The 23,925-nt window shown below is 47.3% G+C and overlaps 1 protein-coding gene across 2 annotated transcripts; it reads left to right on the plus strand.

Annotated features, from left to right (window-relative positions):
• Nucleotides 1-426: 426 nt before the first annotated feature.
• On the plus strand, nt 427-15,016 carry LOC116951698 (protein FAM114A2-like). Of its 2 annotated transcripts, none has more exons than XM_032970522.2 (15): nt 427-556; nt 3,216-3,353; nt 3,644-3,982; nt 4,504-4,588; nt 5,045-5,170; nt 5,326-5,459; nt 5,569-5,703; nt 6,280-6,447; nt 7,643-7,769; nt 8,280-8,365; nt 8,478-8,585; nt 9,472-9,611; nt 10,620-10,692; nt 10,849-10,902; nt 12,210-15,016. In XM_032970522.2, exons 2-15 carry the CDS (start codon nt 3,243-3,245, stop codon nt 12,318-12,320), a joined length of 1,797 nt encoding a protein of 598 aa, XP_032826413.2. In that variant the 5' UTR covers nt 427-556; nt 3,216-3,242; the 3' UTR covers nt 12,321-15,016. The 2 variants fall into 2 exon arrangements, with proteins under 2 accessions (XP_032826413.2, XP_032826412.2); XM_032970521.2 differs by lacking the exon at nt 427-556 and adding an exon at nt 563-755.
• The last annotated feature ends 8,909 nt before the right edge of the window (nt 15,017-23,925 follow it).

The following is a 23,925-nucleotide window of genomic DNA, read 5'->3' on the forward strand; positions in this document are numbered from 1 at the left end:
ACGTCACCGCGCTTCACGGATGGTGGGGGGGGCAACGGTAAGGCGGCGGGAACGTGCCGGCGTGCGACGCGGTAACGTCGCGGCACCGACCCGCGACGCGATGACGTCGCGGCACACGACGACGTTGTGCGACGCGATGACGTCGCGCGGCACCGGCGTGTGACGCGATGACGTCATAGCACCCGACCCGCGACGCGATGACGTCGCGGCACACGACGACGTTGTGCGACGCGATGACGTCGCGCGGCACCGGCGTGTGACGCGATGACGTCACGGCACCCGACCCGCGACGCGATGACGTCGCGGCACACGACGACGTTGTGCGACGCGATGACGTCGCGCGGCACCGGCGTGTGACGCGATGACGTCGCGGCACCCGACCCGCGACGCGGTGACGTCCGCGGCACACGACGACGTTGCGACGTGGTGACGTCACCGCGTAAACGCCGCCGCCGCCGCAGCCGAATCGTGAACTTCGTCGACGTGGCCACGCGGGCGGCGGCGGTGGCGCCGATGAGCAGCAGCAGGAGCAGCAGCAGAGGGGGTGGTGGAGGCGGTGGGTTCTAGAGGCCGGGCTTCTAGTTTCCTTTCTCCTTGTTGTCCGACCCTGACAACGTCGTGTCGGGGTTCCACCCCGGCGACGAGCGGCCCAGGGATCTTGTTTGTCTGCACAGGCTGACGTGAGGGGGGAAAGAGAGACAGAAGCCTTTCGGGGTGCGCGCGGAAACCTGCGGTGGATGGTGGCGACGGTAACGGTGAGAGGGGGGGGGGGGTGTTGAAGATTAAACAGGCAAAGTCATTAACAGCGTGGAAGAGTAGGCCGAACACACTTTTTTTTAAAAAAGGGGGGTTGGGCGGTGTCGTGACCGAGCGATTGTGCGGAGGCAAAGCGCACATTTTTTTTCTGTACGGTTTTTTTCTTCCCCTTCTTAAAGCTTTATTTGAGCCGCGTGTGTGGGGGGGGGGCTTCACAGGCGCTGCTAGGGTCGAGCCTGAAACGTCGGTGAAGGATAGAGAAGAAAAAGGAGAGGGGGGGGTAAAATGACTTTAAAAGTGACAACAGCGCCCTTGTGACGTCATCGCGCCGAGGCCGTGTGCGGCATTCGTGTCGACCTCACGAAACCCCCGGGCCGGCGGTCTATTTCAAATTATCTCTTATTTTTTAAATATTGTTTTATATATATTTTATTATTTTATTGTTTCCCTTCAACGTGACTTTACCGAAAGAGCTAAGATAATTTAAATTATCTCATTAGTTTGTAAAAAAAAAACAACTAAATCTTCTTTGGTTCTTTCGGTAAAGTCACCACGTAGAATGAGAATAAAGTAATAAAATAAAACAACAAAATTCTCGCGACGTTTCGGCCACAACACAAGCGGCCTTCTTCAGGTGAAAGGAACAAGCTGTGTTGTGGCCGAAACGTCGTGAGAATTTTATTGTTTTATTTTATTATTTTATTCTCGTTCTATCGTGGTGACTTTTCCGAAAGAACCAAAGAAGATGAATCCTTGCAGTTAAATCGAAAAATCTAAATCTTAACGAAGGGTTACCCAGCACGTGCTGGAACAGCCCGACGGGGCGCGCGAGGCTCTCATCTCTTCCCCCCCCACACCCCCCCAACAAAAAATTCGAGACCCAGAGTTCGCATGGAGGCCCCCCCCCCCCCCCTCTGAGCATCACGCCAGGCAAATCGCGTGCAAGCCCCCTCGTTTTTGTTGTTATTGTTGTTGTTATTGTTGTTATAAATCCACTGCTGGATTGAGCGGCCGCGCATCAAGGGTTCTGTTGTGGTTTTGCTTGACCACGGGTTCGTGACGGCGGAAAGCGTAAGAGGCCCGGAGCATATTAAATACTGTACAATACGACGAAATGATATTCTGACGTGACCTAAAATAATTGTAAGCAGAGGATGTTTTTTTTTGTTGTTGTTGAAAGTATTACATTATTCTATATTAATATACCCGTTGATTGGGACCCTTTTGACTTGATGGTGAGGTTTGGTTGGGTAACGTTACTTGCGATGCCGACATTGGGATTGTGTTCAGCTTGGCCACGTCCCAGTGCAGCTCCCTCTTGGCCGCTCGAGGCTGATGCTCTGGACATGGGGCTCCAACGGGAGCTGTTGAGTGTCAACAACTTTACACCATTGGAAACCTCATTTGCCAGTAACAAAATATGATAATTGTTTTTTTACCCTTTTATCTGGCAACAAAACTGACACCTTTTTTTTTACAAGGAGTCATGTTTACCTTTGAGTTGCCTTTGAGTTGTGCGCCTTTTGGCGTCTTCTGGTCCAACACCATGTGAGACGAGGCTCTAAAGAAAGCTGTCTCGGGTGTGGACCAATCAATTTCAAGGACAGTGCATACATTATCAGAGTTGTTTTTTGTTTGCGTTCCGACCGCAGGTATTGTGGTCAATGTAAACAAGACTCCTTGTAAAAAAGGTGTCAGTTTTGTTGCCAGATAAAAGGGTAAAAAAACAATTATCATGTCAACAACTTGTACAGGACACTATATGCAATCTCTTCATGGTTTCAGCCACGGAGGCAAGATGTTGTCTCCGTCGCCTGGTTTGCAGGAGGAATATATAGGTTCGATCCCGAACGCTGACGATGCCTGTATTATATTTGGAGTTTTTGCGTGTTCTCGTAGTCGCGTCACGCGTGGATTTCTCTCTGGGTCCTCTGGGTTTCCCCTCAACTTTTAAGATACATGCGTTCAGTTGAGATTATTTGGCGACTATAAATTCCCTTGTGATATAAGCCATTTCGATGAGTTACCATGTGTGGTCAGGTCGCCTCAGATTATTTGGCGACTATAAATTCCCTTGTGATATAAGCCATTTCGTTGAGTTACCATGTGTGTATAAGCCATTTCGATGAGTTACCATGTGTGTATAAGCCATTTCGATGAGTTACCATGTGTGGTCAGGTAAAGAGCTAATAGCTTGAAGGGTTTTACCTGGAAAAATAAAAAAATAAGTTAAGTTATTGTATACAGTAGTTTTCAAGTGCAAAATAATGTCAAGTGTACGCAGCCAGAGATTTTAAGCCCATCACTTGATGACAGTTGAGGTGGATTCCCCATGTCTGTTGACATTATCGCCGGATGCTGTTTAACATAATACACTGGACATGCCCACTTGATATTGTATAATCGGTGTTGCTTTTGGTTTGACAAAGTATTTTTGCGTATTTACACTTGTTTTTTAGAAGCAAACGAAACTTGCAGCTTGAAGGATGGAGGGAGATGAGAGTAAGGTGGATGCTGCTGAGGAGGAGGTTGCAGAAACTGTGGACGTGGAAATGAGTGCCGTTGTGAGCGGCACGGAGGCAGGAGCAGAACAAGTGGTACTCTTCCACCATTCTCGGCATTGTGGCATTTTCATAGAGCAGGAGGTCCTGCATATTCACTGTGACTGAGTGTAAGATATTAGAAGACTAGGTTTGAATAGAATTTGTATTCTGATGTCATGGTCAAAGCTCTCCATGTTAATATTTTCACATCATTTATAAATATAACATATCTGAGGTCCTTCTGTTGTTACCCATGCCTTCCTTTGATAACCTATCATCATGCCTTCATGATTCTAAAAAAAGGACTTAATTGATGATAATCATTATCATCTGTGTTCTCTCAGGCAGAAGATTCCAGCTCCACAGGTAGCGGAGAGGACGAGCCTGTGTCAACCAACCCTGATGGTGTGGATGCCAAGGAGGATGTCAAGGAGGATGTCAAGGAGGATGTCAAGGAGGATGTCAAGGAGGATGTCAAGGAGGATGCCAAGGAGGATGTCAAGGAGGATGCAACGGAAGAGGCCAAGGAGGGTTCCAAGAAGGATGCCCTGAGCACAGCCGACACCAGCGAGAGTCCAGAAGAGACACAGGCAGCTCAGCACGCCACACGGAAACGACCAGAGCCCAAGCCGGGTTCCCCTTCCCCCGTGGAACCAGACACCCAACCGCAGCCACGACAAGAGGTGCCTTGCATTGTCGGATATCCGTCATAATTTCGTTTATGGGTTAATCAGTTTTGCATGTTTGGAACATGCACCGGCAGTGTATTTTTGAACGCCCGCTGACGGCAGAGCAGCCATGATTGAGAACCAGTAATGTGAGAAGATCTTAATGTCTGAGTGTCCCTGTGTTTTTTAATCAATTGCACAGGTTTTCTCTAAAAAATAACATTGAATATTCTCAGCCTTCTTGTGAGCTCTCGCATGTATTTTACTATCAGTACAGTTGACACATCGATAGTGTCCTGATAATTTTTTTGTGTGGGAAAACTAAATTTGACTCACCAGATCACATTGTCCTAACCTTATAATGTGTATCACAAATCGTAAAGATGTCTATCACAGTAGCATTGCACTTTTGCTTGTTCTTTGCATGCATTAGCTGTATGTATGTTGAACTTCTTACGTACTGTGCGAAATAAGTTCAACGTATACACGGCCCACAGAATGAATGAATTTGCTGATGGCTGTGATTTGTTGGTTAGGCTTCTCAAGGAGGGGGCTGGGGGTCGTGGGGCAGCTGGGGAAAATCCCTTCTTACCTCCGCAACTGCAACAGTCTCCTCCGTTGGTGAGTCTCGCGTTATTTTCACCACGTGCACATTTACACCATTTGCATCCAATGTGATTTTTTTAAACAAATATCGTTGAACGTTTCTAGCGGTTTCCTTTAAGTTAAATAATTTTGAAATTTTAGTCGAAAAATAGTTTGAACTGAATAAAAAATAACCGTAAAAATACACTTCATTTAAACCAGAAAAGGGTATCCACTTGAAAATAAGATAATTGCCAATTTTAACAAGTTTCAGATGAGTGTAATTATTATTCTGAACTTCAAGGTGATTTACAAGTTAAGTAATCCAAGCAGGAAGGAGTGGTGTCATTAGCTTTGTGATCCACTTTAGATACATGGTCAACTGTGTAAATCATAGGGGAAACAAATATCCATACAAGCAAATGAAGGGCATGAGTCTGACACTTCGTGTTTATTGTGACTTTACTCCTGCGTTTGTTGCTGTTCCTGTAGGCCATGGAATAACACACGTCATGGAGAAAGCCGAAGCCTCTCTGGGCATCCCAACACCGTCTGATCTTTCGGCAGATCAGAAGCAGGCCGAGGGTGCTGCAGTGGAGACCCCACCGAATGAGACAGGTGCCTCGACGGGGAATGTGCTGACTTGCACCATGAGTTCAGTACCATATGTGTCATACGTCACCGCGTGTTGGCCTGTGCATTGGCCTAGATATTTAATTGTTTTTTAAGCCTGCCAAACCCATAAGTTTTAACTCCTTGGGTTTTTCTTACAGCGACGGAGGCAAGCGGCAGCCCTGCGGCAGAAGGTCAAGGAAAACCAGTTTCGCCGACGGGTGGGGCGTTCGGCATGCTGTCTAAATACGGTGGCATGACTGCATCCGCGATTACGAATGCTGTGCAAAATACGGTAGTTCATCTCATTTGAAATCCACATCGGTGCATTTTTACACGCCTTACATTTAACTCATTAACCGTGTTCAAAATCACGACTCTCCTTTTTCCACTTGTTGACGTAGAGCAAGACCGTCATCACTGGTGGCCTCGATGCACTTGAGTTGATTGGCAAGAAGACAATGGACATCTTGGCGGAGGGGGACCCTGGTTTTCGGCGTACAAAGGGTCTTCTGCACAAGACGACCACCCTCTCTCAGGTCAGAGACTCACAGGTGGATGTTGTGGAGGTGCTGGCCAGTTGTGGTTCAGCAGGGCCTCATAAATGAAAACGGTAAACATTTTTTTTAAAACTAGAAACTATTTTATTTAATTAGGTAAGGCTCACTGAGCTAAATAAAACAGAACATAAAAGTTAAAAAAATACATATATTTTTTCAGAAGTGATCTGCCCACAAATGATAGTTCAACGAAGTGGCTTATCATTTGGAAATGCATAGCAGCCAAACACTCTTTAACGCATGTTTCTCAATGTGTCGGGAACAACCGGAGGACGTGGAGAACAATCCACACGACCAAGGGGAGAACATGCAAACTCCAAATATACAAGTTTCAGTGTCGGGATGAAAGCCACGACCTCCTTATTTACCAGGCGAGGTGGTTAACATCTCGCCACCGCAGCGCTCCAAATCATCATCATCATGTCCTTGTGGCATTGCATGGAAAAGAAAGGACACAATGGTGTTAAAGTGAGGTACAGGCAAGGAACTAACTGGATGTTTGCGTGTTTTCAAAGTGTGTTTAATTGCATTGTCATGCCATGTGGTTGAACATAGGTCCTGAGGGAGGCCAAGGAAAAGGAGGAGCAACGTCTGTCTCAGGAAGGTGCGGCCGGGGTGATTGGTGATGGGAAGAAGGCCCACTATGGCCTGCTCTTCGATGAGTTCCAGGGCTTGTCTCATCTGGAGGCCCTGGAAATACTGTCCAATGAGAGTGAGGCCAAGGTACATGTGATGCAGGAGCACAGCCACTGTGGGTGTTGTGAGTGTCTGGACGCTAACATTTTTAAAATATGCCTAAGAGACACCTACAACAGTTTGTACAAACATGCGGTATTTTTGAGTGTGTGGTTTTCTTCGTTCAACGAGGTGACATGCATATTATGCTGCTGACAGAACCTTTAAATACAGGTATCCCATGATTTATGAACGTTAAGTTTCCGAAATGTTCCGTTCACACAATTGACAAATTATGGACACTTTTCGATTCACGAAATCGAATTTCCGAAATTTCTCACGGCACACGCCATGAGATCAAACAAGAAGCACCCGGGAGGCTGCATCATCCATCCACGACAGCGTCACGGCATCCCTTCAGTGCGACAGTAATGCATTTTTTTAGCGAGTTTCATGAAAATGTAAACATATTTTGTAAATTAATTATTCAATCGGTTTAATATTTATGTTCATTATTATGTTTATATTGTCAAAAGTGATATCGCTATTTTGTATAAATTAATGGGAAAAACCATTCCGATGTACGAAATTTCGTTCTACGCGTGTTTTTTGGATGAACGCATTCCTTTCATAAATCGAGGGATACCTGTACACAGTAGCATCTGCACAGACTGAGTTGTTGTATGGATTTAGTATAATTATCGTACAGTTAAACTTATTTGCGAGTTTTACCGGCAACTCGTATTATCTGATTATCTGCGGCACCTCCGGATGTGGGACTCCCCCCCGCCAACTTCCAAACTGCGGCTGCATCCCTAATGCGAAGCCAGCACTCATTTCTATTATAATTACACTTGTGACCTGATTTAAGTGTCATAAGTATGTATAGTGTACCAAGGACAAATCTGTATTCTATGGGTGACAGAGCTTTCGGTAGTCGGATGCCTCATTTGTGGAATGTCTCGCCCCGGTCCGTTAGGGAAACTCCGTCAGTCGAGGTTTTTAAGGCCCGTCTGAAAACACATTTGCTTTCTCTTGCATATCCATCTGTGTAGAGAGTTGTTTTACCCTAAGTTTTAATGTTAAGGGTTTTTTTTACTGGGATTGTGTTGTAAAGAGCTGTGAAGCCGTGTGTCAATGGCGCTGTGTGTTTTACTTAACTTTGGTATGGATTGCATCTTTAAAAAATATCTCACGGAAATGTCTGCAAACTTAAAATGTCCGCTGATGTGCGCTATTGTAGGTGCAGGCAGTGACAGCTGCATTGTCGGGAGAAGACCTGGATCGCACTCGGCTGGAGTTGGAGCAGATTAAATCTGCGCTCGCCCTGGAGGAGTTGGACGAAGAGGCGGAGGCTACCGACGAGAAAGGTGCTGTGGTTAGCACCCACAACCGTTTAAACTATTTTCGTATGACATGGGATTGACTTTCAGTCTAAATCAGACGTGGGCAAAGTACGGCCCCCGGGCCGTATACGGCCCGTTGGGCTTTTTAATCCGGTCCGTCGAACTTGTCCAAATATTATTAAAATTCAATTAAATTTTACCTTTCTCCTGTAATGCCCCCATTTCCCCATTAGATGGCGCACTTTGCCTTGCAAATAAATGCTTTGCTACCTGTTAAAGGCCAAATCCTTTCATGTAATGATTTTTACATGTCATTTATATTAGTTCACACAAACACTCCATCCATCTGTTCCTGGCCCGGCCCCTCTGTCAAATTTTAGAACCCATTGTGGGCCGCGAGTCAAAAACATTTGCCCACCCCTGGTCTAAATGTTTATAGCCATCATAGTCGACACAAATCTGGAGCTGGGATGTCCCGATTATTGAAATGATGGAGTAGGATTTTTTGACTAACGCACTCCCATATGTTTTCAGGAGAAGAGGGCCAGGATTTTGTGAACGTCATAACTGAGCTGCTCTTCAGCCTTCACGTTGGGGTCACACCTGACAAGCTCAACAAGGTAAACACCTGCAGGCTGCAAGGAGTACAGAACGCGTTTAAGTGGATGCCGACGTTGGTTTGTAAAATAAGATGCACACACCTGAGTGGTAAAATTCTCGCGTGTGACTCAGGCGAGAGAAAAAGCGGACACCTGGCTGAGGGAAGTGGGTGAGGAGACTCTGAAGGAGGAGGAGGAGAAGAATGTGGAGGAGAGCCCGAAACAGAAGAAAACTGTGCAGGCAATAATAAGAAACCGACACAAGACAGTTAACATGAACACACACAGTTATGGAAGTGCCACTTTAGTAAACTTGATAAAAGTAAATTTTGATTTAAAGCTTTCGTGACTGCAGTGATTCAAGTTCTTGGTTCTTTCGGTAAAGTCACGTTGAAGGGAAACAATAAAATAATGAAAATATATATAAAAGTAGAGAAATCAGTGTTGTTGGTGCAGTGCGACGCTAACGCGTAGCCAAACGACGCCTGGCAAACGTCTTGTGCACACGCATCGCATGCAGTGATAATTTCGTCAACAAAATTACTGATGAAGGTTATTTTTCAACAAAGTGTGTTTTCTTTTGATCCAACGATGTGTGAGTGGACAAATCATCAAGCATGATGATGAATAACACCCAAGCGTAGCTGACTTTGACGAGATGACTGATGAAATTGGCGAGTCTGTATGAAAACATAGACTAAGATAATTTTAAGAATAGGGTTTTTCCCCTTTTTTTGGTACTGGCAAAGGGGCTCTAATGATGTAAAATAATTGTGTTTGTGTAATTCGAGACTGCAGTGCACAGAGGAAGACTGAAAATGGTAATATGCTACATTTGTCAGAAATAATATTTACTCTGTTCACTGCTTGTCTGACCTGATAAAACAGGGGTGAGAGGGAGGAAGCACGTACCCCTAACGCCCACATTTAATAACGAAGGGTGGACTGCCATTTTGACTGCTTTAGATATATAAGCGAATGGATACATTAAAGCTACAGACGCCTAAAAACTGGACTAAAAATTCCACAGGTTATCGTCAACTAGACTATCCCTATGACTGAGACAAAGCATGCCGACTCGATTGACGCTTATTGTACCAATGGCCCCGGCCCTGGGGGCGGAGCAGGAGATCCATGGGTTGTGCATCGAGAGCCTGGCGGAGGTGACCGCTCGCTCCATAGAGCAGTTCCACAAAGCCGGGGAGCTCATCCTGCACGGCACAGAGCAGGAGCACACAGCCCTGCAGAGGGCGCACAGCCTCACCAGGCGAGTCCACACGCCGCCGCCGCCGCCGCCCCCTTTGCGTACCACGCGTGACTCGACAGTGTCCTCCGCCCCTGTGTCGCCGCCGAGCGGCAACACGGTTTGCTGCTTGTTTCAGTGCTTCGTGGTTTGAGCATTAGCGGGTTCCCTGTTTAACAATGGGGCGCGGAAGTGTTAAACGCGCGTGCAAGCCGACTGCTTTCACGATGGACATCAAGGATGTTGTGTGTGTAGCAGGCCCCGCGTGTGCTGATCCAAATTGGTCAAATAGCTTGCAAGATTACTCAATCGGGTGGAAACCACACTGCTGTTCCTGTGCCGGTGTTTCAGTGCCGGGATAGAAACGGCAGCACGGCCTGCGTCCCCAAAACGCTGCATGAGCTGCGCGGCTTGGTAGGATCAGCACCTACCGCTCCGTTCTCCCACTCGCCGCCTTTCTCCCACCACACTCCCTGAATGCGGGGTGGGAGTTGAGAAGCAGTCTTACTGAGCATACTTCACCGTGCTGATGAGTGTGTGTTGGTGAAAGCGGGGAGCATAGACATGGTAACGTCGAAGTACAGGACAATGGATGTTTGCTACACTGCCCTTTTCTGCCCATGAGTTGCCCTCACAGTACCTGTTATGCGTGGTGGTTGCCCATCCATTCACTATCCGGGCGTATGCTGGGTGATTTGATCATTCGACTTTATTTATAATGGTGGCAATTGCCACTGACTCATAATTTCCCTTCAAGTCCTGAAGAAACACCGATTAAGATATCAATCAATTTACCAATTATAGTGACAAATTAACAAGCTGATTTCACCCCCTCCGTAGACCAGTATTGAACCATGGATTTCAGCGATGTTATCTCAGATTTTTTACGAGGATTTTTAGACCTCTGGAGTCATGTAGCCACTTAGTAACGTGTGCAATGTTGTGTACTTTCTTTGCTTCTTTCAGAACAAGTGGTGCATCTATGTCTTGGTGTGCTCACAGGAAAACATAACTGCCATTTTTTTATTGTAGGTTAACAGTGGTCTTGTGCAAGGAGTTGTCGACGCTTTCAACAAAGTTTACAAACTGCTTGAGCACCGTTGGGGTAAGAAAACATCCCTTACTTTATTAATCACACCAATATAATAATGGATTTTTATTATTTAATCCATTTTATGACACTTCTCTCTGCCGCTTGAGTCGGTGTCCTTTATCACGATCACTCGCATTCGATGAGTAATGACATAAACTGTCATCACAGGCTCACGAGAAGTCAGAAGTGCTGAATCCACTCATCACCAGCATTTTCTTGGAGGTAAGCTTACCCCGTGAGCATGCACACAGTGAATACCAATACGTGTGCTATGCACCAAACGTCCAATTCACTTGTGGCATATAATAGTCATTGTATTTGAATACAGTAAAACCTTGGATTGCGAGTAACTTGGTCTGCGAGTGTTTTGCAAGACGAGCAAACATTTTTAAGTAAATATTAATTTGATAAACGAGCGAGGTCTTGCAATATGAGTAGTACGTATACGCTTTGTCTGCCGAGCGTCACGTGATCACAACTGATATACGAGTGCTTTGATATTCGAGTGCTTTGGATTACAAACACGTTTCCGGAACGAATTATGCTCGCAATCCAAGGTTTTACTGTACATTGTTTATAGTAATGAAGAAATGCCTATGGGAGAATAGTCCACGTGATGTTCAATTCAGCTCAATTTCGTGCTGTCTGGTCCCTCTCCTCAATTGCAGATGTCATAGTCTGCCAAGAATCCTCGCATCACCCCAATGTCTCTTTGATTTCCTCTTGACCTGTAGTGACATAACAAACGCTTCCTCATTTAATCGTTTTGGGTACAGTAAAAGTCCTCTATTTACGTTGGGTATGCTTCCCTGGAAAACACGACTTTGTGCGAAACGACGTACATATAAACTAAACTTTTTCTTTTTAGAAAGTAACGTCTCATTGAGCTATGCAACTCTTCTTCAAAAGTGACCTGACCACGCATGAAAGCTCAACGAAGTGGCTCATCACGTGGAAATTTACATCAGCCAAATACTCTAAACGCACGTTCATTCTAAATGTGGAGAGAAAAAGCGGAGGACCCAGGGAAAAAAAATCCCTGGGGAGAACACGCAAACTCCAAATATACAGGCGTCACGGTAGGGATGGAACCCACGACCTCCTGATTGCCAGGCGAGGTAGTTAACATCTCGCCACCGTGGCACCCCTTATACCTATTTACCGTTGACTTAAGGTTATATACATTTTGGATACGTTACCGGGGGTCATGTTTAATACGGAGTACTCACCAGAGATTGCTGCGGAGATTGCATTTAGAGAGGGTAGCAAAGCGTACAGTATGGCGATTTGTAAACACAGGCTTGAGCCCTCAGTTGAGGTCGCTGTTGGCGTAGCGCGCCGTCGTCGTTATGCACACGCGGCCCATACGACTGCATTCTTTCAATTTTACGAAACAATGTAAGTGAATCAACGTAAATAGGAGCAACGTAAATAGAGGACTTCCAGTATTTCTCCGAGTTGCCGGTGATGGGTTTTTTTTCTTTCTCTGCCCAAATCCTTTGTTATCCCCAACCTTTACCTCAACGCAGGCCTCAAACAGCACTACGTACATCCAGGATGCCTTCGCACTGTTGCTGCCCATACTACAGGTTTCTCACATTCGGCAAGATGCGGACAGTGCCTCCTCCTCCTTCGCCTAAGGCTGATGATGTGCTGAGTTGTAGCACACATCACTCCTGCGGTGTGCCGTCGTGCCCCAAGTAAACTATAAAGGGATCAGCGGGAGTTGTGCTCTCGTGGACTGAACAATAATGTGTTTGCACTCACCAGACCTTCCCGGTTCCCCTGGGTTTTTATGTCACGTCTTGATGCATCGCAAAAAGTTTGGCTTATCAACGAGGACGGGTGGCATGGATTGCTAACACTTTTGTCTCAGTGTTGAGCCAGCACCTCTGGGAGTCATTGGTTTGAATCTCGGGGGGGGGGGGGCCTCTGAAAGATTTAAACCACGTTCTCAAGCGCAGCTGGGTTTAAGTTCCTGACTGGCATTCTCGAGTGAACTTGCCAGAACAAACATCTCTCGTACCTTGCGCTGGGCAAATCGAATGCTATTAAATTAAGAATAAACATCCACTAAGAAAACCATTAACTTGTTTACATTACAAAACACTACTATTACCACACCTATTGAAAGTCATGGCACAAAAGTTTGTTCAAAATCCAGTGGTTGGCATTTGCAGGCTTTTGATGTCCCTGTGTGTCTTGACTGAATGAGGCCAAATTGATCGGTCAGTGTCAACTTGCCATGAGCGAGGAATTTGAAGTGTCTGTTATTTACAAGAGGTGATTGAATGTCTGTGGCCTGACATGGAGAGCAATAAGTGAAGCTTAGGAAATGTATTTTGACACACATTCTTGAAAAGGGCAATTAACTTAGGCCATTTGTTTCATGGTTTTAACCCCTACCAGGAAGGAATGTTCCTCTTGCTGCTTAAACCATTATTTCACAGCACGTAAATTCACTGCCACTGAAACATTTATTTTTTAGCAAATCACTACAACTTTGTCAACGGAAGTCACTTGTAGCCAGTACTCATGAGTATTGGGGGTATTTCTTCAATATGTTATGGATATCTTAAAGTGTCTCCCCATATTCCTCTGGGGTCTGAATATTTCTCCACAATTCGGTTAACATAAAAAGCAAGGTTTCAAGTATGTAATTCAAATGACCGGTATAATCCATTGCTATGAAATGCGATACTGCTTTAACGTTGCAAACTTATACAGCCAAACGTTTCCCTGCTTTGTCGTAGCACCAATACTTTGTGAGGCTACAGATTCTTCGATCAGTGCGAGTGTCGTGCCTGTGCGTGGCCATTCCGGTTTTAAGCCCACGTGCAGTTGCAAACAACATCGAGGTGCTGATTTTGAGAATGTGGCCCCTGTGGCTGCCAAATGAGCAGATCACTACAGCAAGGTGAATGTTTTGATAATGAAAAAAAGGATTTTTTTTTTATAAAGGACCTCTGACCACCCAATTATATAAGCTGCTGCAAATAATATTTTTTGTTTTTTTAACGTTTGTATGACCACGTCTGTTTTCTTTCCAAGGTAGTTGCCATTTGAAGTCTCAGTTACGGACTTGTCAAATGTATCAACTTGTTCACCTGTGCTGTACGCAAGAATGGAAGCGCTTTCGGCGCATAGGAAATTTGTCGGTGGATCCCAAGTGGGTAGAGAAATTGCAAATGAGGCCAGTGTGGAAAAAAATGTTTGTCCGATCTAATTCCTCTCAATCCTGTGCAGCGTAGCAATGTTGCTGCTTCTGTTACCTTGCACAATTAATAATGGGTTAAGGAAAATAAACAAAAATGAAAATGTTCTGCCTGACGCATGCTTTTGCAGAAACATCCACAGAACATAGCTTATTGCCACTAACAGGCTAATCAGGCCCTGTTTGTCACTGAGCAACAGAGACATTTTTAAAATCCAATCATTGCTCATGAATTACTGTACTGTATTTAGTAAATATTCAGTTGTATCGCAATGATTGTTTGGATTGTATTGTTCCCGTTCATTGACAGTGTAAGTCTCTCTAAGTTTCCTTTGTAATTTTTGCCTTTTATTTTCAAGCATCGGTACTAATTCCATGTTGCTGCAAGTTTATAGCACTAGTCCTGACATGCTTAAAACATGGCTGTAAAGGGCAATAAGTTAGATACATTAAGTCATTTTATGTACCTTACCCGCGCTGATGAATCAAACATTTTGATACGCTACATTGTTCCTGTGAAATAAGTCAAGACGATTCAAATGTGTAACACAAGTAGGTGGCTGGGAAGCTCATTGTAGACTGTGTAAGTTGTTTGCAACCGCATGTCAGTTTCTGTGTTAAAATCACGGGTTCCCTTTTGACGTGCGTAGAGTTTGTCTTATTCACAATTGGTTACACAACCGAAGACGATCCTATGCAATAAATGCAGCCTTACCCAACTACTAAAGGGGACAACGTGTGCAAGACAAAGCAAAGCGGCAATCCTCGCACCCTGTAACAAGGCATTTAATTAAAAGTATAATTAAAGGAGATTGATCTTTATTTGTGTCTAGTTTAAGGATGTGTACTCTTCCGTGGCCGATGCTTCGCCTATGCTGATCTGACGGACGTCCAAAAACAGCCAATAATATGCATCACCTTGTGCGGAGTCATACTTTAGCAGCCTCATAGCAGCAGCCTCATATCGGGTAGGAAAGTGCAATCACGAGTTCTTTGCTCATATCTATGCTCAACATTCCGATTATTTAAAACGACTCAAGGCTGCCTGTCAATAGCATGCAATGTATTTTATTGACCTGTGTTTGAAACCTATAAATAAAATAAATACTTAAATTCTCCTTATGTAGCTTTTAGGCGTTGAGGTCTTTTTTATGTAAAACTGTTTTATATAGTTACAGGTATTATTCGGAATTCCCTTTGAAATGGGAATGCCATATCTTGTTTTCTGACGTGAGCATTGTTGATGGAGTATTTTGTTCACTTACGAAAGGCATTCGGAATGCAAACCGATTCCTCTGTACATGCTGTCTTGGTAGAGAGTATTCGAATCGGAAGCCTTCCTGACCACGAAACGTCAGTGCTTACATCTTGTGTTGTATTTTGCTTCGTATAAATTATGTTTGGTCCACCATCACCTATTAAGTACGATTACACAACTATCAAATGGAAACAAAAAAGGAATATTAAATCATTGAAATGTGAGGTCAAAATACAGCAGACATGAATACCCTTGTCAGGCCATTCGCTTCAAACTATTGGTTCCTCCCTACCCGCATCACAACTAAACATCGACAATATCTTGTTCAAAGTGTGGGTACTAAGCTGTGAAACCCAAGGTTGAAATGCAACTAACCAGCGACCCGATGTATAAGACTTGCATATGACGCAACAGCATCAGTCCGCCACCTAAGAAATGCCGTCGCTGCTTGTGCGAAATTACTATAACCAGGGATAGCCTAACCTTCTGACCTTACAAGCCACACACCAAAATCATATTGTGGTCAAAATCCTCAAAAGACAGTTCAAGTGAAAAAGACAGCTCGAGTGAAAGGAAAACAATGTGTCGAGTTGGTCGCTTCAGAGAGTCAACACGGTAGGTTTGCTGCCGATGGTTGGCAGTTTTGAATTTAGAAGTCTGCAGAAGCTTCCTTGGGAGTGCTCATATCTGCCTCTGCCAGCGGTAATTTTCGGTGGTTACGCTCCTACTTCCGAATATTTTTTTTCCTGTTTTGTATAGACTCGAATTGAAAAGTCTTTGAACTGCAGAACCACATGGAGCTTTATAAGGGGCTAGAATTTTGGACTTTGGCCGCCGAAATTCTAGCTCCTGCAGAGGGCTTCTCGGCGCTGCGCGCCTCGCCCGTGGCCCCCACTGATGTCCTCTCCCCCCCCCCCCCCTATGTGTGCAGATACTATTGGGTTGTACCTCAACGTTCATTAGATGCAAAGAGAAATTTACACAATTTAAACTTGTGTAAAGGTATTTTACTCGCTCGTACTGATGCGCAGTCCTATTTAAACAGAGCAACAACGCCTGTTTACCACCAGCCTTGACCAAACCGAGCAGTCAAACTGAGACGTCTGAACAGTGGTGGGGGGGGGGGCGACAGACAGATGTAGACATAAATACCTACAAAATAAATATCGACTCGATTGTATGTAAGGTGTGTAGGCATAGAGGGCTACAAAATACGTTTATTTTTTGGGGGGGCGGGCTACCGCAAAGTCTACAACCACGGGTTGGCAACCAGGATAAGTGCGATATAACAACAAAATAGATTTTATTTTTTAAACGTCCCCACCTAAATATATAAAAGGCCGCCAATGCACGTGAATACGAGACGACGGTCCTTAATAAATAACGGTCATCAAGCAGTCCTCTAAAGAGCCGCAGGTTGATGACCCCGCTGGCCTACATCCTAAACGAGCACTTCCTAAAACCCGTACAACGCTCGAAATGAACTGGGCACATCGAATCCCCTGATCGGCTTTCAACACGGGAATGTTAATAAAGGTATTTAATGAATGACCGATAACCAATTTTCACCTGGCCAATGAGAGTCTGCCGTTGGAGCATCGTTGTTACTTTGTTGCAATGGTCAAAGCGAGGACACAACGCAAGGTAAGAATAGAAGAAACGGTGTTGGGCTGTAGCACATTACGGTCAAGGCGGGGGGAGGGGGTCAATACTGTCTGCGCAGATGAGTGCCATCTGTCCCTGCGGATCTTGTAACCATCGACCAGAGATGTCATCCCGTCATATTGAAAGGTAGTCCGCACGAGTGATCGATCCCTGGCAAGGGAACGATCTCACCAATGCCATTTCGCGAGTGTGCTGCCGTGTTCCCTCCCCTCCCCCCACGTAACCTCGACACGACCTTCACAATATCTCCTCAGGGCTGAGCTTGCCCCTTAGCGGGCCCATTCACTCTTCGTTCGGTGCTCTCTGAGTTGATGAAATGCGAAGGGGGATGCCACTGCTTTAGTATTCGTGTCGGGCTGGGGGATTATGTTTGGGGTTAGGAACTGTATTGCCTAAGACTGCTTTTTCTTTGGTATTCGTGTAAGGTTGGGGGGGTCTATGGTTGGGGTTTGGGACTAATCTGTAAGGCCAACCGTTGCCGTTTTCGTGTCGGGTTAGATGCATTCGTGTCTATGACTCCTTAGGGGCCGTCCATAAATGACGTCACGCACCTGCGGGGGGGGGGGGTCAGACATTTGTGACGAGGGGGGGGTTGAGAAATGTGACGTCACATCAAAATGCGCAACTTTAAATAAATATAGACAACACGTTCTACTTAATGAAATATACTTTTTAATAAATATTTTCTCCTACAACATCAGAGTGCAGCGCGTGACGTCATTTACGGACGGCCCCTTATTGTGCGCCGCATCTGCGTGGCAAAGTCGCCTCGAGGTCGAGGCTCAGCATTGCTCCGAGCACATTTTTGTTGGCACGGGGAGAGGTGGGGGTCAGAGTGGGGTGCGGTCAGTGAAATGCAGGATTTCAAGATTCCAGTGGAACTCGAATCGTTCCCTCCTCGCCCTCTTCCAAAACAAAGACAAAGCTCCCCCGTGTAGCCTTAACAGACTGTTGGGGCAAGTGCTGAAGCTTCATCATCTGTATTTACAGGTGAAGTGTGGTGCCACAGCAGCGAATCCGCTCCGTCGGAGCCGTGCCTGCAACGCCACCACGGGAGAGCGTCCGGGCCGACGCTGCTGCTCCCTCACCACCCCCCAAATGAGCACACACAACACACACTGTCGGGGAGGCTGACCCCCATCCCCTCGCTCACGTGGGATCCACTGCTCCCCTCTTCCGTGTCCTGGGGCGGGTTACTGCTCACCGACTCCCCCCCCCCCCCCCTTCGCTGCGGCCCCTCGGGGCATGATTCTAAGGGCTGGCGCGTAGCCACCAAAATTCGACGCGGCTACCTGCCCGGCGCAGCCCACCAATCGCACGCGCGGAACCCGGACTCGGGGGTCGGAGGGCAGGGGCGTCACTCGTACGCGCGCGGCCGTTTGGAAGAGGTGCCCCGGAGCAGGTTTAAAGGGCTGTGTGAACAACCTCGCGGGTACGCCGCCCGTGCGCCTCTCGCACACGCTAACCACGAGCTACACCGCTAATCTCGCGTGCACGCCGCCCGTCTACCTCGTGCACACGTTATGCAGAGGCGGCACGGGTGATCTCGCGTGCACGCCGCCCGTCTACCTCGCGCACACGTTAACTACGAGCTACACGCAGCGGCGAGCGCGCGCATGCGGGTAAAATACACGCTCGTGCGTGAACACAGGATACCACAACGAGAAGGCTCACAGCACCATGCACTTCTCTCTGCACTCGCAGGGACGACACAAGGTTTATTGACTACTGGCGATTTATTCTCCGCGAATAACGAAACTAAACTACCCGTGTCAGTGCGGGCCAGCAGGGCAGGTCTAACCTATCTCCCGGTGGTCTAGGCCTGAATCTGTCTCGTCTCTCCCTAATCACTCTCCCTAAGGATATTCCCCTTAATCTCACCTCTCGCCTGCGTACTCACGGTTTGACTCCGAAGTGTAGGAAGTCGTGGAAAGGTGAGGCTGCACATAGTCCTTGCTGGGAACGGGACCTGGCTGTGCTGCAACTCGTCTCACGGATGATCCAGTGGCAGGCACGATGACTCCTCCGATCCTTGACCCCAGAAGAACACGACTGACTTGCCCTTACCTTCCCTGCCATTTTTATTGTCCCTACATCAAAGATAACGTGACGCTAATCCGCTAGCCTCTCGTCCAATCAGGAGCCTCGGATTTCCCGCTCCTCGCTAATCCGGTCGGTGCTCTCTCCGACGTCTGCTTTTTACCTTCCAAACAAGCGCACACGTTGTGCAAGGAGAGGGCCCCCTGCCTTCCCGCCACTCGCTACTCCACCCCACCCCCTACCTGCCTGCTGACCCGTGTGTGTTGTGGGTGTTTCCTATCCGCTGTGGCTCAGCAGCCCCGTCGTGACCAGGTAATTACAACCCAAGTCACGGCACCGCGGTGCGAGTTAGCCTCGCGGGAGGTTGCCCAATTCCATGGTCGCAGGAAACCGTGAAGTTTGGTCCCATGAGAGCGCTTCTGGGTGAAAACCTGTCGGCCAGGTGACCTCCCCTCGGGGCTCTATGTGGGGTGTGTGTGTGTTCATGTGGGGGGTGGTGAGGGAAGAGCAGCGTCGGCCCCGTCGCTCGGAGGTGGCGGCGTCGCGGCCACGGAGTCGGCAGGACGGCTTCGCTGCTGCGGCATCACAGTGGCAGGCACGGCTCCGACGGAGCGGCTTCGCTGCTGTGGCACCACAACACACCCCCCACGTAGGACCTCGTGGGGAAGTCACCTGGCCTCCAGGTTTTCACCCAGGGGCTATCTTTGTAGGGACATCCCCCACGGTTTCCTGGGGCCAGGGAATTGGCCGACTTCCCCCAGGTTGAATTACACTGCGGAGCCGTGATTTGATGTGCAATTGCATGGTCACGACGAGGCGACTCGGTCACCGCGGTTAGGTCCACACGAGCACCAGGGGAAGCATCTGATTGACCGGAAAAGTATGCTTGCACGCCGTGGCCAATGGCAACGGCCCAGAGGCGGCCCCTGTTGATGGGTAGAGAGGGAAGCGGATGTCTGTGAAGGCACCGAGGCGGGCGCACCAATGGCGGTGGGGTATCGCGGGTTAGCCGGGCAGACCTTTGATGTAGAGAGGGATAAAATTGGAGAGGAGAGCGACGATGGGCAGTTCGCGTTCTCAAGTCAGCCATCGGAGCAGTCAGCTTGCCGGCCACTGGGTCGTCCGTGTGACGAGTCTCAGCGAAGCCAGGCCCCGCTCCCAGCAAGAACCTCGTGCAGCCTCGTCTCTCCTCGACGGCCCGCGCATCCAAGGCGAACCGTGAGTACGAAAGAGAGAGAGTGGGGATTTAAGCGTAAAAGCCTAGGGAGGTTAATTCAAAATAGACGGGACAGATTGGGTCTTAGACCGTCGGGTATAGATTAGTTATTCTACTAATATTGACTCCGGGCTACGTAATATTTAGCCTTGGACTTGCTGAGAATAAACTGTTGGTGATCAATAAACCTTGTCGTGTGGTTTCTGCGAGTGTGGAACGGGCGCATGGTGGTGTGAGTCCGCTCGTCGTGGTACGGGGATTTGCCGCCGGGTAACTCTGTTGAGGCGGCCATTGCGTGCGCGCCCGACCGGGGTTCCTGTGTCGTTGTACCCTGTGTTTGAGCGTGAGTGTGTATTTACCCACGTGTTTGCGCTCGCCCATGCGTGTAGCTCGTGGTTAGCGTGTGCGTGTGGTGAGCGGCGGCGGACTCGTACAGGGGCACGTGAGATTACTCATACGCCCTTTTGTTTAATGTGTGCGTGAGGCAAACGGGCGGTGTACACGCGAGATTACCCATACGGCCTTTGTTTAACGTGTGCCCGCGGTGAGCGATGGTGGACTCGCCCGGGTACACGTGGGATTATTCATACAGCCCTTTAAATAATCTCCGAGACACCCCCACCAATCGGCGACGCGTGTACGAGTGACGTCACTGCCCCCCCCCCCCGTTCCGTGCGTGCGATTGGTGCGCGGCACGGGAGAGGAGCGGCGTCGGATTTTAGGTAGCTGTGTGTTCGTGAGTGTACGGAGAGAGTGTGTAAATTGACCCCAGGTGGCTAAGCGCCAGCCGTGAGTCATGCCCCATACAGAGGGCGTGGAGTCGGCGAAGCCGTGGACTCGGAGGGCCGCGGCGAGAGGAAGAGAGTCGGGGAGCAGTGACCCTCCCCAGGAAGAGCGGAGCAGCGGATCCCACACGAGTGAGGAGCCGGGGGTCAGCCTCCCCTACAGAAGCTTCATCATCTGTGTTTACAGCCACTCCCCATCGCTCGCATTACCGTCTGAGCTCCGCCTCCTGTCAGATCAGCGGCGGCATTAGATTCTCATAGGAGCGCGAACCCGACTGTAAACTGCGCATGCGAGGGGTCTAGGTTGCGCGCTCCTTACGAGAAGTCAGAATCCGACAATAATTTTAGTCCGCTCGTGGCCCGCACATTATTTTATTTACCACTTCCGTCCGCGCCTCTTTCCCGCACTGCGCACTTGTCTCAGTCACAGTGTTGGTAAACCCACAAGCTCTAACCCCTAGTGGCCAAAATGAGTAAAAAACAAACGTCGCTGGAGAGCTTCTTTGAAAAGGGGGAAAAGAGCCAATGATGAGACAGCAGAAGACTCTGAGACTGCCAACAAAAATAAAGCTGCATTTAAAAGAAAATACTAAGAGTCCTACTTAAATTACGGGTTCATTGCAATAGTTGCTTCACATTCTCCAAGCCCGCTTTGTATAATATGTGGCGACCGGCTAGCCAACAAAGCCATGAAACCTTCAAAACTGCTTCGCCACATGGAGACCAAGCACCCTGCATTAAAAGATAAGCCTTTGGAGTTTTTTTTTAAAAGAAAAGAACGTGACCACGAAGAACGGAATAAATTATAGAAGGCCACCACTTCATCAAATGTGTCTCTGCACTGAGAGCATCATTCTTAGTGGCTGACCGCATTGCTAAAGCTAAGACGCCCTTTACTATTGGTGAAGAGTTGATCCTGCCTGCTGCTAAGGACATTTGTCGTGAACTTTTAGGAGAGGCTGCAGTTCAAAAGGTGGTACGAGTTCCTCTTTCGGCTAGCACCATAACTAGCTAGACGAATTGATGAAGTAGCAGAGGATATCGAGGCATAATTGTTAGAGATGATTAATGAGTCACCGTGGTACGCAATCCAGGTTGACGAGTCTACGGATGTTGACAACAAGGCAACAATGCTTGTTTTTGTGCGATATCTTTTTCAGGAAGATCTGCATGAGGGTATGTTACTTGCACTTTTGTTGCCAACCAACACCACAGCTGCAGAACTATTCAAGTCTTTGAATGATTACATAGCAGGAAAACTGAATTGGTCATTTTGTGTCGGTATATGCACGGACAGAGTGGCTGGCATGACTGGATGGCTTTCTGGTTTCACTATTCGAGTCAAGGTGGTCGCTTCTGAATGTGAGTCTACGCACTGTGTCATCCATAGAGAAATGCTGGCTAGCCGAAAAATGTCACCTCAACTTAACAACGCTTAGCAGGATGTGATTAAAATTATCAACCACATGAAAGTTGTTTGAGACAACTTCAAATCTCCGTGCATTCTGGATTAAAGTCAAGGCGGAATATCCTGAGATTGCCACAAAAGCACCGGAAAGCCTGCTTCCATTTCCAACAGCCTATCTTTGTGAAGCAGGGGTTTTCTGCAGTAGCAGCCAGCAGAACGGGATGACAGAGTAGACTGGACACAAGCAACACACTTCGGGTGTCACTGTCTCCCGTCACCCCCAGATGGGACCGTCTAGTTGCAGGAAAATAAGCTCAGGGCCTCCCACTGATTCTGCATTATAGTGAGTTATATAATTTGTTTTAAATTGTATATTACAATGTTGTAATGATAATGGAAATAAAGTGCACATTAAATCTAATGCGCTTGAATCATGCCGAAATCATCCTCCCCCCCCCCCCCCCGGTCCGTGAAAAAATTGTCTTCCACGAAACCGGTCCCTGATGCCAAAAAGGTTGGGGACCGCTGCTTTAGGGCACACGCTAAATAATTAACGTATCAGTAAGGGGCCGTCCATAAATGACGTCACGCGATTTTGGTCGATTTTTGACCCCCCCCCCTCTCGTCACAAGGCGTTACAAAAAGTCAGACCCCCCTCAAATATGACGTCACAAAGCTCTGCCCCCCCCCCAAAAAAAAATAAAACATGCTTCAAATCGCTTTAAACTATTGTCATTGTAGTGTGTATTTAATGTGGCGCTGCACTCTGATGTTGTAGGAGAAGACATTTATTAAAACGTCTATTTATTTAAGCAGAACGTGTTGTCTATATTTATTTAAAGTTGCGCATTTTTATGTGACGTCACATTTCTAAAACAGCCCCCCCCCCCTTTAGGTGCGTGACGTCATTTATGTACGGCCCCTAATGACAGCTGTCCAGTGGCTGTACGTAGTGCGACGTGAAACAAGCGGGGTGATTGTGGCGTTTGTCGAGACACGTGGCAGCAGCAGCAGCAGCAGTACCAACTTGTCGAAAGTTATCACCGAAGACACTACGAAACAGAAGTGCATCGGACCTACAAGAACATTTTCGATTTTAAGCTTTCGTGACTGCAAGGATTAATCTGCTTTGGTTCTTTCGGTAAAGTCAAGTAGAATGAGAATAAAATAATAAAATAACACAATAAAATTCTCACGACGTTTCGGCCACAACGCAAGCGGCCGTCTTCAGGTGAAAGGTACAGACCTGTCGGGACGACAGAGCTTCAATGTCTCTTCAATGTCTCTGTCGTCCCGACAGGTCTGTACCTTTCACCTGAAGACGGCCGCTTGCGTTGTGGCCGAAACGTCGTGAGAATTTTATTGAGTTACTTTATTATTTTATTCTCATTCTACTTGACCTTACCGAAAGAACCAAAGAAGATACAAGAACTTTAATGTGTCACTTATCACGTGCCATTGTAACAGAGAATGTGTACACTCAAAGGACCTGTAGAGAGACCTTTGACGATGTCTGTACAGCCAGGCCCCCGTGTTGCCAAATGAAATGCACTAACGAACCCACACGATTTTCAAATAGATTTCACCGCTCCCCTACACACACACCCAGTGCTGTAAACCGGCTGTAAACTGCACGTTTCGTGGTAGGCTTTTGTGTGT

Source organism: Petromyzon marinus, chromosome 43 (genome assembly GCF_048934315.1).
Source record: "Petromyzon marinus isolate PM22_M1 ecotype Great Lakes invasive population chromosome 43, UKy_Petmar_22M1.pri1.0, whole genome shotgun sequence".
NCBI classification, from domain to species: Eukaryota; Metazoa; Chordata; class Hyperoartia; order Petromyzontiformes; family Petromyzontidae; genus Petromyzon; species Petromyzon marinus.